The 17,618-nt window shown below is 35.4% G+C and overlaps 1 protein-coding gene across 1 annotated transcript in view; it reads right to left on the reverse strand.

Annotated features, from left to right (window-relative positions):
• SHCBP1L (SHC binding and spindle associated 1 like) overlaps window positions 1-17,618 on the reverse strand; it is a 31,162-nt gene that overhangs the window by 9,993 nt on the left and 3,551 nt on the right. Inside the window, exons 3-5 of the mRNA XM_032319203.1 lie at window positions 13,051-13,265; window positions 11,631-11,717; window positions 11,337-11,555 (exon numbers count right to left, since the gene is read on the reverse strand). Coding sequence (XP_032175094.1) covers window positions 11,337-11,555; window positions 11,631-11,717; window positions 13,051-13,265 — 521 coding nt within the window. The remainder of the gene's footprint in view (window positions 1-11,336; window positions 11,556-11,630; window positions 11,718-13,050; window positions 13,266-17,618) is intronic.

A 17,618-nucleotide genomic window follows, 5' to 3' on the forward strand; every position in this document is an offset into this window, starting at 1 on the left:
TTCCCTTTCTTGGATTTTTTAAATGAAATTTTATAGTGACATAATATATGATGTACTCTTTTGTGTCTGGCTTTTTTTCTGGCTTGTGTCTGTATGCAAAAATCATGTCATCTGCAAATAGACGTAATTTTATTACTTCTTCCTTTCCAATCTGGATGGCTTTTTTCTTGCCTATTGCTCTAGCTGCAACCTCCAGTACAATTTGAATAGAAGTGGTAAGAGTAGACATCCTTATCTTCTTCCTGATCTTAGTGGGGAAACATCCATTCTTTCACCTCTAAGTAGGATTTAAAGATTTTTTTTTTTTTTAAAGATTTTATTTATTTATTTGAGAGAGAGACAGTGAGAGAGAACATGAGCGAGGAGAAGGTCAGAGAGAGAAGCAGACTCCCCGTGGAACCGGGAGCCCTATGCGGGACTCGATCCCGGAACTCCAGGATCATGACCTGAGCCGAAGGCAGTTGTCCAACCAACTGAGCCACCCAGGCGTCCCGGATTTAAAGATTTTTCATAGATGGCCTTTTATGGGCTGAAAAATATCCCTTCTATTCCAAGATTTTTGAAAATTTTTATCATGAAAGCACTGAATTTTGTCAGATTCTTCTTCCGTGTCTATTGAGGTGTGGCTTTTTTTTTTTAATTAATAATGGTGCACTATATTGATTCATTTTTATGTGTTAAACCAACCTCACAACCTTGGAATAAATCCAACTTATTCATAGTCTGATCCATTTAAAATTTTGCTAGACTCAGTTTGTTAGTATATTATTTTTCATCTATATTCATACGGGATATTATTCTGTAGTTTTCTTGTGATGTTTTTCTAGTTTTGGTATCAGGGGAATAATAGTGGCTTCACTGAATGAGGTGGGTAAGTGTTTCCTTCTATTTTTTTGAAGTTTGTAAAGAATTGGTGTCAAACCTTTAAATATTTGATGAAATTCACCAGTGAAGACATCTGGTCTTTGGCTTTTCTTTGTGGGTAGTTTATAATCCGCTAATTTTATCTCCTCACTTGTTATAGTTCCCACTCAGGTTTTCTGTTTTGCCTTGAGTCAGTTTGGGTAGATTTTATCTTTTCAGGAATGTGTCCACTTGATCTGGTGATCTAATTTTCTGGCATATAATTGTTTGGAGTATTCCTTAGTAACCCTTTTTTATTTCTGTGCAGGTTTTTACGTGGATGTAAGTTTTCAACTCAGTTGGTTAAATATCAACTAGGAGCACTATTGCTGGTTCATATGCTTAGATCACACTAAACTTTTAAGAAACTACCAAACTATCTTCCAAAAAAGCTGTACTGTTTTGCATTCCAATCAACAATAAATGAGAGTTCTTGTTCCACAACCATGCCAGCAATTGGTATTGTCAAGGTTTTTTGGTTTGTTTCTGTTTTTGTTTAATTTTTGGATTTTAATCATTCTAATGGGTAAGTAATGGTGTCTCATTCTTTTGATTTGCAATTATGTAATTGCAGTGATGTTGGGTATCTTTTTATAGGCTTTTTTTTTCCATTTGTATATCTTCTCTGGTGAGGTGTTTGTTCAGAATGTCCTTTTTTTTTTTTTTTTAAAGATTTTATTTATTTGCCAGAGAGAGAGACAGAGAGTACACACAAGCAGGCAGAGAGGCAGGCAGAGGCAGCGAGAGAGAGAAGCAGGGTCCCTGCCGAGCAAGGAGTCCGACGCGGGACTTGATCCCAGGGTCCTGGGATCATGACCCTAGCCGAAGACAGCGGCTTAACCAACTGAGCCACCCAGGTGCCCCCAGAATGTCCATTTTTAATTGGGCTGTTAGTCACAATGAATTTTAAGAATCTTTGTATATCTTAGATACAAAACTTTTATCAGATATGTATTTTACAAATATTTTCTTCAAAGTTTTGCCTTATCTTTAATTCTCTTAACAGTGTCTTTCACAGAGCATAAATTTTTACTTTTAATATAAAAGTCCAATTTCTCGATGTTTTTCTCTCACAGATCATATTGTCAGTGTTTTACCTAAAAAAAAAAAAAAACCTCATTGTCAATCCAAGATCACCTATGTTTTCTTCTATGATTTATTCAAGTCTTACAGTTTTATTTTATATTTAGGTCATTGGATCATTTTGAGTTAATTTTTGTGAAGATGTGATGTGAGGTTTGTGTTTACACTCATCTTTTTGCATATGGATATCCAATTAATTACTCTATAGCACCATTTGTTAAAAATAATATTCTTTCTCCATTGAATTTTCTCTGCTCCTTTATCAAAGTTCAGCCCACTCACTATATTTGTGTGGATCTATTTATGGACTCTTTTTTTCTGTTCCATTGGTCTATGTATCTAAGCACCAATACTGTGCTTTCTTGATTACTATAGTTTTACAACAAGCCTTACAATTGGATAATATGAGTACTCTCACTTTGTTCTTCTTCAGTACTATGTTAGCTCTTGTAGGCTTTTAGCCTTTCCATATGAATTTTAGAAATAGTCAATACCTACAAAATAGCTTGCTGGGATTTTCATTAGGATTGCAGTGAATCTACATCAGGTTGGGAGGAACTGACATTTAACAATATTGACAGATAATATCTCTCATTTACATTTTCTCTGTCATCATAGTTTTGTAGTTTTCCACATGTAGATCCTATACATATTTTGTTAGATTTATACCTAAATATTTAATTTTTTGGCTTTATTTTAAATGATATTTTAAAAATTTCAAATTACTGATATATAAGAAAGCAAGGGATTTAAAATGTTAACCTTGCTATACTCATTGGTTCCAGGGTTTTATTACTGTTGTTGTTGATGATGATGATGATGATGATGGTGATGATGATAATGATTCTTTGAGATTTTCTATGTAGGCAATTATGTTACCTGCAAAGAGTTTTCCTTCTTTTCTAATCTTTTATCTTTTATTACATCTTTTGTTTCCATTTCTGTATATCTTTTATTTCCCTACTTTCTTGAGGGTTTTTTTTTTTAAATCAAGGATGCTATATTTTTTCAAATTTTTTTCTGCATTTATTGAGAGGATCATATGGTTCTTCTTAAAAAGTTTTTTAAGGATTTTATTTATTTGACAGAGATCACAAGTAGGCAGAGAGGCAGGCAGAGAGAGATGGAGAAGCAGGCTTCCTGCTGAGCAGAGAGCCCGATGTGGGGCTCGATCCCAGGACCCTGAGATCATGACCTGAGCTGAAGGCAGAGGCTTTAACCCACTGAGCCACCCCGGTGCCTCATGGATCATATGGTTCTTATCCTTTATTAATGTTCTAATACTTTATTAATATCAATCATATTGATTGATTTGTGGACTTTGAACCACCCTTGCCTCCCAGGAATAAATTCCACTTGATCATGGTGAATAATCCTTTTAATGTACTGTTGGATTCTTGTTGAGAAGTTTTGTATCCATGATCATCAGGGATATTGGTCTGTAATACTCCTTTTTAGTGGGTTCTTTGTCTGGTTTGGGGATCAAGGTAATGCTGGCCTCACAGAATGAATTTGGAAGTTTTCCTTCCATTTCTATTTTTTGGAAAGGAGAATAGGTATTAATTCTTCTTTAAAGGTTTGGTAGAATTCCCCTGCGAAGCCATCCAACCCTAGACTCTTGTTTGTTGGGAATTTTTTTTTTTATTACTGATTCAGTTTCTTTGCTGATTATGGATCTGTTCAAATTTTCTATTTCTTCTTGTTTCAGTTTTGGAAGGTTTCTTGGGTTTCTAGGAATTTATCCATTTCTTTCAGATTGCCCAATTTGTTGGCATATAATTGCTCATAATATTCTCTTATAATTGTTTGTATTTCTGTGTTGTTGGTTATGATCTCTCCTCTTTCATGATTTTATTAATTTGAGTCCTTTCTCTTTTCTTTTTGGTAAGTCTAGCTAGGGATTCATCAATTTTGTTAATTCTTTCAAAGAACTAGCTCCTAGTTTCATTGATCTATTTTTTTTTTGATAGCTGTATCCTTTATTTCTGCTCTAATCTTAATCTTTTAGATTTTACTAGCTGTTCTTTTTCCAGCTCCTTTAGGTATAAGGTTAGGTTGTGTATTTCAAACTACTTAAGACCTATATGGCTATGTACTTCCCTCGTTTGATCGCCTTTGCTGTGTCCCATAGGTTTTTGACTGTTGTGCTTTCAGTTTCATTTGCTCCCATGTATTTTTTATTTCTTCTTTAGTTTCCTAGTTAACCCATTCATTTTTAGTAGGATGATCTTTTACCTCCATGTATTTGTGGTCTTTCCAAATTTCTTCTTGTGGTTGGCTTCAAGTTTCATAGCACTGTGGTCTTAAAATATGCATGGTATGATCTCAATCCTTTTGTACTTGTTGAGGCCTGATTTGTGACTCAGAATGCAATCTATTCTGGAGAGTGTTCCATGTGCACTCAAAAAGAATGTGTATTCTGCTAGTTTAGGATTAAATGTTCTGAATATGTCTGTGAAGTCCATCTGGTCCAGAGTGTCATTCAAAGTCATTGTTTCCTTGTTGATCTTCTGCTTAGATGATCTGTCCATTTGCTGAATGGGGTGTTAAAGTCCTCTACTGTTACTGTATTGAGTTTCTTTAAGTTTATTATTAATTGATTTATATATCTGCCTGCTCCCAAGTTGAGGGCATAAATATTTACAACTGTTAGGTCTTCTTGTTGGATGGATACCTTTTTTATGATATAGAGGCCTTCTTCATCTCTTATTACAGTCTTTTTTAAAAAAATCTAGTTTATCTAATAGAAGTATGACTACTCCCTCTTTCTTTTTTCTTTTTTCAGATTTTATTCATTTATTTGAGAGAGACATGGTGAGAGAGGGAACACAAGCAGGGGGAGTGGGAGAGGGAGAAGCAAGCTTCCTGCTGGGCAGGGAGCCCAACTCGGGGCTTGATCCCAGGACCCTGGGATTATGACCCACACTGAAGGCAGACGCTTAATGAATGAGCCACCCAGGTGACCCTCCCTCTTTCTTTTGATGTCCACCAGCATGATAGATGGTTCTCTACCCCATCTCTTTTAATCTAGAGGTGTCTTTGGGTCTAAAATTACTCTCTTGTAAGTAGGATATTGATGGGTCTTGCTTTTTTTTTTTTAAATCCATTCTGATATCCCAGGTCTTTTTATTACAGCATTGAGTCCATTTATATTCAGATTAATTATTGACAGATATGAATATAGTGCCATTGTATTACCTGTTCCTGCAGGTAAATTCGCTGTTCCTGCAGATTGTTTCTGTTCCTTTCTAGCCTTTTATTGCTTTTGGTCACTCTTTCCTGCTCAGAGGGTCGCCTTTAATATTGTTTGCAGAGCTCATTTAGTGTTCAGAATTCCTTTAGCTTTTGCTTGTCTTGGAAACTCACGCTCTCTCATTCTATTCTGAATGACGGCTTTGCTGGCTAAAGTATTCTTGGCTGCATATTTTTCCAATTTAGCACCTTGAATAGATCATGTCATTTTTTTCTGGCCTGTTAAATTTCTGTCGACAGGCCTGCTGCTAACCTTATGTGTATACCCTTATAGGTTTGGGACTTTTTGTCCGTAGCTGCTTGCAGAATTCTCTTTGTATTTTGCAAGTTTCAATATATGTCTTTGTGTTGGCCTGTTTTTGTTGATTTTGAGGGGAGTTTTCTGTGCCTTTTGCACTTGAATGCCTATTTCCGTCCCCAGATTAGAGAAATTCTCAGCCATAATTTGTCCAAATAAACTTTCTGCCCCCTTTTCTCCTCTTCTTCTGGGACTCCTATGTATGGATATTATTGTGTTTTGTGGAATCACTGAGTTCCCTAAATCTATATTCATAATCTAATAGTTTTCTTTTCCTTTCAACTTATTTTCTATAATTTTATCTTCTGTATTACCTGTTTGTTCTTCTGTTTTTTCCATCCTCATTGTGATTGCATCCAGTTGATTTTGCATCTCAGTTCAAGCATTTTTTACTTTGACCTGACTGGTTTTAGGTCTTTTGTCTTTGCAGCCAGGGTTTCTCTGGTGTCTTTATGCTTCTTTCAAGCCCAGCTAGTATTCTTATGACTGTTCTAAATTTTTATTTAGGTACATTGCTTATATCTGTTTTGAGAAAATCCCTGGGTGTGATTTCTTCTTGATTTTTCTTCTGGGGAGAATTCCTCCATTTTGTCATTACATCTAGGTTTCTGTCTTTTGCGTGTTATGAAAGCTTGTTTTATTTCTGCTCTTGAGAGTAATACTATATTAAGAAGGGGTCATATGTTCAGGGTGCTTCAGGACGTGTTTCTGTGTATGCTGTGTGCTCTCTGCTGTTGTGTTTTGGCTGCTCTTTCCCACAGGTCAGTCCTCTACAGAGTTCCTTTTTGCTTGTAGAGAGCAGTATTCAGACCTTTAACTAGGTGTGCTTGGATTGTTAAACCTGATAAATTTAAAAAATATATCTGATCTAAGAAAAGAGAAAAGGAACCAAAAAAAGAAAAAAGGCAAAAGGAAACAAAAACCTATAAGCCCAATTCTAAAGAATACAAAAGAAAGAAAAAAGAAAAGAAAAAAGCCTGATTAAAAAAAAAAAAAAAAACCATATCAACAAATGAACGAAAAAACCATAAGCCTGACACCAAAGGAAAAAGAAACAAATAAGAATATATAAGAAATTAAAATAATTATAAGGTAATAAAATTGAAAGAAAGAAGGAAGGAAAGCCAGCCAGCCTGGTCCTATTTCCACCAGAACTGGGCTGACACTCTGGAGTACTCTATGGTCAACAGACCTGGAACATGCAGGGATGAGGTTAGGGTGTTGGTCTTCTGAGGGAGGGGCCTTCTGAGCTGGTTCACAATCAGACCTGCCTTTGCAAAGAATCTCCTGCTGAGTGCAAGAGGGGGCAGGGTTTTGTACAAGCCACTCCAGCGTCCACTGGACATACTGGGTTTCTCTCTGAAGTCCATCCATGCTAGTAGAGGTGGGGGAGAGATGGTGTCACCCTGTGCTCTTTTCCCCAGGGAGGGAAACTCAGCCATAGGTGTTCAGGATGCTCTCACAGAAAAGCAAACAATATCCTCTCATATGTCCTAGGCTTTTTTCAGATCACTGCCCTCAACCTGTCAGCCCACGTGACATCCAAGTTCTCCTGTGTTTTATCTCTGTCACATGGCTGGGATTCAAAACTCCAAATCTTAAAGGGCCTGGCAATGCATGGACTGCTTCCCTTCCCTGGCTGAGACCCTTGTGGTGTGCTTGTCACCATTCTGTCACAGAAAAGCTGTCTCATGGCACATGCTCGGTGCCTGAAGTCTTGCAATATACATTTTAAACTAATTTTAGTCCACCTTCAAATAACACTATGCTACTTCGTACATAGTACAGGTACTTTTTAACAGAGTAGTCCCATTTCTTCCCTCAGTATATTACTGTCACTTATTTTACACAATATGTACACTATCACCCAATACCATCATAACTAGTATGAAATGGTGTCTTCTTAATAAATCGAGATAAAGAAAAATAAAAGATTTTAATTTGCCTTTATTTATTCTTGCTCCAAATCTCTTCTTCCTTCCTATACATAGATCTGAGTTTCTGAACTTTAGCAATTTTCTTCTCTAAAGAACTTTTCATTTTTCTTGCAAGGTGATACATCCCCCCAAGTTTTTTTTTTCTTTTTCTTTCTGTCTAAAGAGCTATTATTGTTTCCTTTCGAAAAATATTTTCACCAAATATATAGAATTATAGGTTGGTATTCCTTTAATGCTTTGAATATTTCACTCCTCTCTTATCTTGCTTGCATGATTTCTTATAAGAAATGGATTTTAATTCTTATTCTTGTTCACCATAGATAAGGTGTTCTTTTCCTCCTCAGCTTCTTTATGTATAGTTTTCTTCAGTTTGAATATGATATGCCTATGTGTAGATTTCTGGTATTTATCATTCCTGGTATTCTCTGAGCTTCCTGGATCTATGGTTTGGTGTCTACATTTAATTCTGGAAAATCCTCAACATTATTATTATGATTTTTAAGGGTTTTATTTATTTATTTAACAGAATCACAAGTAGGCAGAGAGGCAAGCAGAGAGAGAGAGGGGGAAGCTGAGCAGAGAGCCTGATGCGGGGCTCGATCCCAGAACCCCGGGATCTTGACCTGAGCTGAAGGCAGAGACTTTAACTCACTGAGCCACCCAGGAGCCCCAATTCTCAACATTATTAATTCACATTTCCTCTGCTGCATTTGCTCTTTTTCTCTTCTGGTATTCCAATTACACATATGCTGCACCCTTCAAAATAATTCCACAATTCTTGGATTTTTTTTTTTCCTTTGCATTTCAGTTTGAAAAGATTCTGTTGACACAGCTCACTCACTGACAAGCTCACTCACTCATAAGAATCAAGCTCACTGATTACTTCCTCAGTTTCATCCCATCTATTTAGTAAGCCCTTCAAAGATATTCATCATTTTTAGTGTTTTTTAATTTCTAGCATTTTCTTTTAATTAATTCTTAGAGTTTCTGTCTTATGCTTACACTATCTGTTCTTACATTTTGTGTACTTTTTTCATTAGAGACTAACATTAATTAGGCATTTTAAATTCTCTCTGATTAATTCCAAAATCATGATTGAGTCTGGTTCTGATGCTTGCTTTCTCTCTTCAGGCTTGGGTTTGTTCTTGCCTTTTAGTATGTCCTGTAATAGTTTGTGGAAAGCCAAGCATGATATATTGACTAAAAACTGAAGCAAATAGGCTTTTAGAGTGCAGTTTTATATTAATTTGGCCAGGAGGTAAACTGTGTTTAATGTTTGCTATAGCTGTAGGTGTCAGAGGCCTCACACTCCTATGTTTCCATATTTGTGTCTCTTCTGTTGCCTTCGAGCTTCCCTAAAAACTCCTCTTTAGACAGATTTTTTTGTCTTGTAGTTCTTTTAGCTATAAACCAGTTATTACAGGAGCCTAGCTGATGTGATTGGTGTGGTATGGTGGAGAGGAATTGTTCTATGATCTTATGTTGAAATATTGATCTTTTAGTGGGTCTATATCCCTGGACTGTGACCTTCAGAAGTTTCTTAGTGCCCTCCTCTTCCCAGATATGGAGGCTAGAAGGGACTAGAGTCAAGGAAATGCCCTTCTCCCCTCAGTGGGAAAAGGCTCTGGTAAAATCTTCCTCCGGTGAACAGATCTTTGTCATGGAGATGCTTTGGATATATTTCATAATAGTAACTTTTCCCATGCCCAACCAGAGGCATAATGGGATTTTTCTTGACTCTTCACCAGAATTCCTGGAGGCAAAACCCCACAGAGATGTGGGGTTTCTCCCAATGAACTGCATCCCTCCAGCAGTTTCTCACTTGCATACTAGTCCACACTTAACCTCCAGCAGTTTATCAAAATTACCATTTGTGTTCTTACAGTTTATGGCTCTATGTGGTTATCTGTTCCAGGTAAGCAGATCTTGGTTGTGATTCTGAATTTACTTCTTCCTCTAGAATTCAAGGTGGTGGTTTGCCCTGTGACCTCAGTTTTCCTATGGGTCTAAGAAAGTCATTTTTGGTTTGCTCAGCTTTTTTCTTTTTTAAGAATGGGAGCGGTAATTAGCAAGCTCTTTACATGTCAGAGGTGCATCTGAAAATATTTTGTTTTTTAGCTTCCATTTCTCTGTTGAGATTCTCTGTCCATTTATTAAACCAGTTTTCCTGTAATTCATTGAATATATTTAAATAACTGCTTTGAGGTCTTTGAAATCTAACCTCTGGGTCCATTCAAACTCATATTTTAGTAAATGTCTTTTTTCCTGGGTATAGATCTAATGTTCTGGTTTCTTTCCATGCCCATTAATTTTTGGTTGAACACTGGAGACTCTGGAAAATATACTCTCGTAACTCTGGATTATGTTTTGTTCTTCTGAGGATTGCTACTCTTGTATTCTAGCAGGCACTTAACTTGTCTGGGCTCAAAATGCAGCTGACATCTCTGTTCAGTTCTCTCAAGTTCCATACTTCAATTACATACTTTTTTTTAAGCATGGGTCCCCAATTTCTCCCCCACCAATACTAGCACAGTTTAGCAGTCAGTCAAGAATTTGGGCACAGTTTATGCTAAAATTCTAGATCTCACCCCTTTTGCAACATTCTTCTTTCAAGATATCCCACCTATTATTTCCAGCTCTTCTGCCAGCTTTGAACTCTGTCCTTCACCATCATGAAATAGTTGGACTGCATTTTTTGCTGCCAGAGCTATGAGAACTGGTGATCCCTCTAAGACTGAAAAGCAACAAATTCCCATTTCTTACCCATTCCAAGGATAAATACATTTCAAGGCTATGGCCTGCTTTGGTTATTTTACAGTGCCTTCAAATACCTGGATACTTTAATTATATTTTTGTCCAAATTTTATAAGTGTTATCTATGTAAGGGTTTGACCAATTAATTTACTCTACCACTCCTAGACCTAGATTCTTTGTGATTATAACTTTTAAGATGAGAGAGCCCTGTCTGCCCTATGCCATTAGAATCTGAAGTCCAGTGATGATAGCTTGTATTCAAATTCAACTCTTGTTGAATCTTGATTTCTACATAAGTAGATTTCAAAAATCTTATCTATATTGACTTCCCAAAGTAATCCCAAGGTTTTCTTAGATAGGAATCCCAATAACAACATCAAAAATAGACATTAAGATGGGATTCTTAATAATTAAAAAAAATTCAAATTTGAAAGAAAATACAAAAAGAAAATATTTAGGCTAACAGTTAATTGTTGGACAAGTAAAATGTGGCTCAGAATTTCTAAGGCACAGACGTGTAAAAGTGGAACCTAAGTCAGATGTCCTTTGGCTCCATTCAAAATTTTCCATTTACTTTGAAACCACAAGCAAGAATTCCTGTTTCCTCTCTATCTAAAACAAAGAAATATGTACTTTACTGCATAGTACTGTGAAAACATTTTAAGACATTTTGAAGCATTCTGGAGAATGATGCTAGTTAAATCTCCACTGATTTATTTATCATAAAAAGAACTCATCAATTTATGTTGGTTAAAAAAGAAGAAATTAAGGAGCAGCCAAATTAATCAACTGTCTCTTTACTTTGCCTATTATATGTGGTAGAGATCTACCTCCTCTTTTCTTAGGCTTTGGCCAAAGTCAAGACTGTAAAGATGATAGATAAGAAAAAAACAAGATTGATAACATGTTTTCTTATCCAAGGAGCCAATGATTTCAGTGAACTCAGTTATATAAAAATAATTTTCCAATATTAGTAGTTGCACTTTGTTCTTATCTCAAAAACTGGACATCTCATTTTATAATCTACTTTAGTCAGGGTAACATATATGACAAGTGATAGGATAAAAGAATGACCATGTAATCTTTTTGTTTAAAATAGAGCAAATTACCGGAGTCGTAAATCTTCCCACATTTTCAGTAATCCACAGAGCATTACTATCTCATAGTATTTTTTCCAGCATTCAACGGCCTCTGCTGCAGATGGATCTTCCTTAATATTACTCTGATACTCGATGAGTTCAACACGTTTATTTTTATATTTCTCCAAAGTTTTTTTGAAACGTTGTGCAATAGGACCCGGTATGGTTCCATCTTGTATATCACACCACCTGAAAAGTGTCAATATAATTACAATGTTTATCTTATAATAATAATGTGCTGAGTTCGTTTTTAACTGTACTTACAAATTAATTCTTTCTTCAATCAAAGCAGTGTAATTCTCACAACTTTCTTCATCATCCCAGTCCCTCCAAAGAAAGTCATAAAAAAACCTATAATGAATAAAAATAATTTAAAAGTGATCAAAAAGAGACAATACCATGTATATAATTAAAGACAATCTCACGTCAGAATTCTTTGTATGAATTCTAAGAAAAATGTTTTTAAATGACTTTTTAGTGAACTAGTATTAAAATCAAACCTTTAAAAATCAGATTACCTACCTAGATTCTATTTGAGGTTACTACAGATAATATTCTTGAAGTGGTAATGAAAAATATTTCCAAATTTCCTAGATTTTGGCTATGGTTTTATTCAACAAAGAAATAATACTTACAAAGTAATCAAATTTGTATATTCAGAGGAAGCATTAGAAAAATAAAAATATGGGGTGCCTGGGTGGCTCAGTGGGTTAAGCCGCTGCCTTCGGCTCAGGTCATGATCTCAGGGTCCTGGGATCGAGTCCCACATCGGGCTCTCTGCTTGGCAGGGAGCCTGCTTCCTCCTCTCTCTCTCTCTTCCTGCCTCTCTGCCTACTTGTGATCTCTATCTGTCAAATAAATAAATAAAATCTTTAAAAAAAAAAAGAAAAAAGAAAAAGAAAAATATGCCCCCAAATACTCTGTATTATATTTTTGGACAGCTTCTCTCATATTGTATCAGCTTTTAAGGAGCAATCATAATGTAGATGATGACATCTAGTATTTGTAATGCCTTTACATGTGAAACATAAAATCTAATATATTTAAGATGCTTGAATGTGAACAAAATTTAATGTTACTTGTGTCTAGCATTTTTTTCATCAATTTTTGAAAAATCAAGATCAAAGAATGGCAGAATTTTCATTGCCCATATATAATACTTCTTCAAGAAAATGTTAAAAGAAAAAAAAAAGAAAATGTTAAAAGAGTTACAAATATGTTCATTAAAAATGAACAAGAGCACCTGGCTGACACAGTCAGTGAAACATGTGACTCTTTTTTTTTTTTCAAGATTTTATTTATTTATTTGACAGATGGAGATCACAAGCAGGCAGAGAAGCAGGCAGAGAGAGAGGAGGAAGCCGGCTCCCTGCTGAGCAGAGAGCCCAATGCGGGTCTTGATCCCAGGACCCTGGGATCATGACCTGAGCCGAAGGCAGAGGCTTTAACCCACTGAGCCACCCAGGCACCCAAAACATGTGACTCTTGATCTTGGAGTCATGAGTTCAAGCCCCATGTTGGGTGTAGAGATTACTTAAAATAAATAAATAAACTTTAAAAAAATGGACAAATTGAATTCAGCAGTGGGTAAAAATGAAATCAGTAACTATTTATGAAGCACTTGTATATTTACACATTAACTTTTTGAATATGATAATTTTTAAGAGGTAAAAAGATTTAATACCTTACAACTTCCAGGGCCAGAGCAATATCATGTATATCAGAATCTTGTCCTTCAACAGGGTATACTTCCAAGAGAGGCACACTATGCTCCAGTTCTTCTAAAATCTCATTGACCAAATCTCTTGGAATATTTGCAATGTTAGAGGAAAAGGGCTCAGCAACAGATACAGTAACTTTGAAACAAGATGATGAGCTTTGGTGTGGTTTACAAGTTACCTAAGATAAATATAAAATTTGTAATTACAAATCAAAATAAACCACAGGATTTTTTCCTCACACATCATCTGCTTACAAAATTTCTTCTTTTAAATTTTATGACCTCTTTAACCACACACAAATTATAGGTCAATACTAAATAAAATACAATTTTTCAAAACCCTTCCTCCCCTTTTCCCTCTCCTTTTTTTTCTTTCTTTTTTCCTTTCCTTCCCTTCCTTCCTCTCCCTTCTCCTCTCATTTCCTTCTTTTCTTTCTTTTAGTTCCAGTGTAGTTAATAACGTTATATTAGTTTCAGTTGCACAACACAATGACTCAACAATTCCCTATATTGTTCAGAGCTCATAAAAGGAAACATTATTACTCTGCAGTTATTTCACCCATCCCCCAACCCACCTCTCCTCTGATAAACATCTGTTTGTTTTCTGTAATTCAGAGTTTGTTTTTGGTTTGTCTCTGGTTTTCTTCCTTAAATTCCACATATGAGTGAAATCATATGGTATTTGTATTTCTGTGACTGACTTACTTCACTTAGCATTATACTCTCTAGATCCATCTATGTTGTTGCAAATGAGATTTCATTCTTTTTGTGTCTATATAATATTCCATTGTGAATATATATACACACATTGTCTTAATCCTTTCATCTATCACAGCACATTTGGGCCACTTCCTAATTTAGCTATTGTAAATAATTCTGCAATACACTATTGGGTATTTACTCAATAAATACAAAATACAAAATACTAATTCAAAACTATTTCTATGTTTAATTTTTTGAGGAACCTTTACCATAATGTCTTCCAATGGCTGCACCAGGTTGCATTCCCACCAACAGTGTGTGGGGGTTCCTTTTTTTACATATCCTCAACACTGTTGTTTCTTTTGTTTTTTATTTTAACCATTCTGACAGATGTGAGGTGCTATCTCTTTGTAGTTTTGATTTGCATTTCCCTCATGATCAGTTTGAGCATCTTTTCATGTGTCTGTTTGCCATGTCTTCTTTGGAGAATTGTCTGTTCATGTCTTGTGCCCATTTTTTAATGGGATTGTTTTCTGTGTGTTGAGTTGTATAATTTTTGTATTGTGGATATTAACTCTTTATCAGATATATCATTGGCAAATATCTTCTCCCATTCCATAGGTTGTCTTTTAGTTTTGTTGCTTATATCCTTTTCCGTGCATGACCTTTTTATTCTGATGTAGTCCTAGCTACTTATTTTTGCTTTTGTTTCCCTTACCTCAGAGGAGACGTATCTAGAAAAATGTTGCTATAGCTGATGTCAGAGAAATTACCACTTATATTCTCTTTTAGGATTTTTATGGTTTCAGGTCTCACATTTAGGTCTTTAATTCATTTTGAATTTATTTTTGTGAATAGTATAAGAAAGTGGTCCAGTTTCATTCTTTTGCATGTTGCTGCCCAGTTTCCCCAATACCATTTGTTAAAGAGAGTGTCTTTCTTTCATTGGATAGTCTTTCCTGCTTTGTCAAAGATTAATTGACCATATACTAGTGGGTTTATTTCTGTGTTTTCTGTTCTGTTCTGTTGATCTGTGGTGTCTATTTTTGTGCTAGTACCATACTATTTTAATCACTACAGCTTTGTAATATAACTTGAAGTCCAGAATTGTGATGCCTCCAGCTTTGCTTTTTTCCTATTTTCATGGTGCAGCCATTCTGGAAAACAGTATGGAGGTTCCTCAAAAAGCTAAAAATAGAATTACCCTATGATCCAGCAATTGCACTACTAAATATTTACCTAAAGAACACAAAAATACTAAGTCAAAGGGATACATGCACCCCAATGTTTCAAGCAGCATTATCTACAATAGCGAAATTATGGAAACAGTCCAAGTGTCCATCAATTGATGAATGGATAAAGATGATTGGTGTATATACATATGTGTATATATATATGTGTGTACATATATACAATGGCATATTACTCAGCCATAAAAAAGAACAAAATCTTGCCACTTGCAAAGACATGGATGAAGCTAGAGGGTGTTATGCGAAGTAAAATAAGTCAGTCAGAGAAAGACAAGTACCACATGATTTCACTTATATGGGAATTTAAGAAATAAAACAAACAAGCAAAGAGGGAAAAAAGAGAGAGAGAGGCAAACCAAGAAAAAGACTCCTAACTATAGAGAACAAACTGATGGGAACCAGAGGGAAGGTGAGTCGGGTGGGGAATAAGTCAAATAAGTGATAAGGATTAAAGAGAGCACTTGTTGCGGCAAGTCAAGCACTGGCTGTTGTAGGGAAGTGTTGAATCACTATATTGTACATTTGAAGCTAGTATTACACTGTATGTTAACTAACTAGAATTTGAATAAAACTTAAATAGATTCTCTGAATTTATTGATAGTGTCTACACATGCTCTTTGTACAAAATGTTTACAAATCAACCATAATACACCAACTACTGTTAACCTTTTTATCTTCTAGTTTTATTCCTATGTCCTTATATAATTTACATAATTGGATCATACTGAATATCTAGTTATTTATTTTTATTTTTAAAAGATTTTATTTATTTATCTGACAGAGATCACAAGTAGGCAGAGAGAGAGGGAGGGAAGCAGGCTCCCTGCTGAGCAGAGAGCCCAGTGCTGGGCTTGATCCCAGGATGCTGGCATCATGACCTGAGCCGAAGGCAGAGGCTTTAACCCACTGAGCCATCCAGGTGCCCCTGTAATCTTTTATTTTATCATACATATATAATGAGTGCTTTTCTAAATCATTAAAAGTTTTTTGTTAATATGTTTTATGGCTATATAATATTCCATTTTATGGCTATATCATTTATTTAGCCAGCATCTTATTATTGAAGTTTTATGATATTACTAATATTTAATTTTTTAAATATCACTGTGATCACTCAATATATAAATCTTTTTCTGCATATCTGATTTCTGTAGACTAAATTTCTAGAAATTAAGCAAACTTTTTCATTTTTGTTTATTTGTTTTTACGTGCAATGGGGTCTATTTATTTTTGTTATTTTTATTTTTTCTAGCTTTATTGAGATAACTGACATATAATGAGTGAACTACTTAAATTTTTTTTAAGATTTTATTTGACAGAGAGGGAGAGAGAGAGAAAGCGCACAAGTAAGCAGAGCAGCAGAGAGAGGGAGAAGCAGATTCTCCACTGAGAAGAGAGCCCAATGGGGGCTCAATCCTAAGACTCTGGGATCATGACCTGACTGGAAGGCAGATGCTTAACCAACTGAGCCACCCAGGCGCCCTTACTTTAAAATGCTTAATATATTTTGGCAGACTGCTTTTTACAGAGGTTATAAAAAAGTTCCCTTAATTTCTGGACCATTTTGTAACCAAGATTAAGGATATGCCACGTTTTCTTCCAATCAAATATTTCCAAATTTTTTTATCATTGAGTGAATCTGTAGTAGCCAGAATAATGGCCCTCAAAGACATTCATGTCTTTATACTTGGAACCTGTTAATATATTAATATTACTTTACATAGTAGAAGGGACTTTGCAGGTGTAATTAAGGTTAAGGAGTTGAGATGGGAAAGTTATCCTGAATTACCCAGTTGGGCCCATTGTAATAATAAATCTTAAAGGACATGCACTTTTTCAGCCTGCCAAGAACCAAACAGGTAGAATCTAAGGAAGACTTTGAAGATGAAGAGGGGGGCCAGAAGTCGTGGAATGCAGGAAGCTTCTAGAGGCTGGACAAGACAAGGAAACAGATTCTTTTCTAGAGCCTCCAAAAGGGAATGCAGTCTTGCCTATATCTTGATTTTACCTCACTGGGTCCATGTCAGATTTTTTCTATTGAAGTGTAAGAAAACAAATTTGTATTGTCACCAAACTTATAGTAAATTCATACAGCAGCAACAGAAAACTGAGCATCTAAAGAAAAAGAGAATGAAGTCCATAGAAATAAATTATTGTGACTTCAGAACAAGGAATATCATATAGCAACTATTGATACTTCAAGTAAGATTTAAGCAGCTTTGGCAGACAAAACAACATCTGAATTGTGCAGCACTACCTTAAGAGCTAGTTTTACTGCCATGTAATTAAAAAAATTAGAATCTGCCAATATACTATTCTGCTTTTTGCTCTGTTCTCCCCTTTTCTTCCTATCTTTCTAGTATTTACAGGACATTGGCAATCTCTAGAGAATGGGCAATCCCTAGAGGATTCTAGCAATCTAATTATCTATAATCTTGTTATTTTTGGAGTAAGAAAGAGAGCAAATAATCAGTGTATTACATGTAAAACCTTAGAACTTGATATAATTTCTAGATAATCTAATCCAGTGAGTTTTCACATAAGTTTAAGAATCTTTCAAGGATTTATGGCGTATAGGGG

This window comes from Mustela erminea, chromosome 17, assembly GCF_009829155.1.
Source record: "Mustela erminea isolate mMusErm1 chromosome 17, mMusErm1.Pri, whole genome shotgun sequence".
NCBI lineage: Eukaryota > Metazoa > Chordata > Mammalia > Carnivora > Mustelidae > Mustela > Mustela erminea.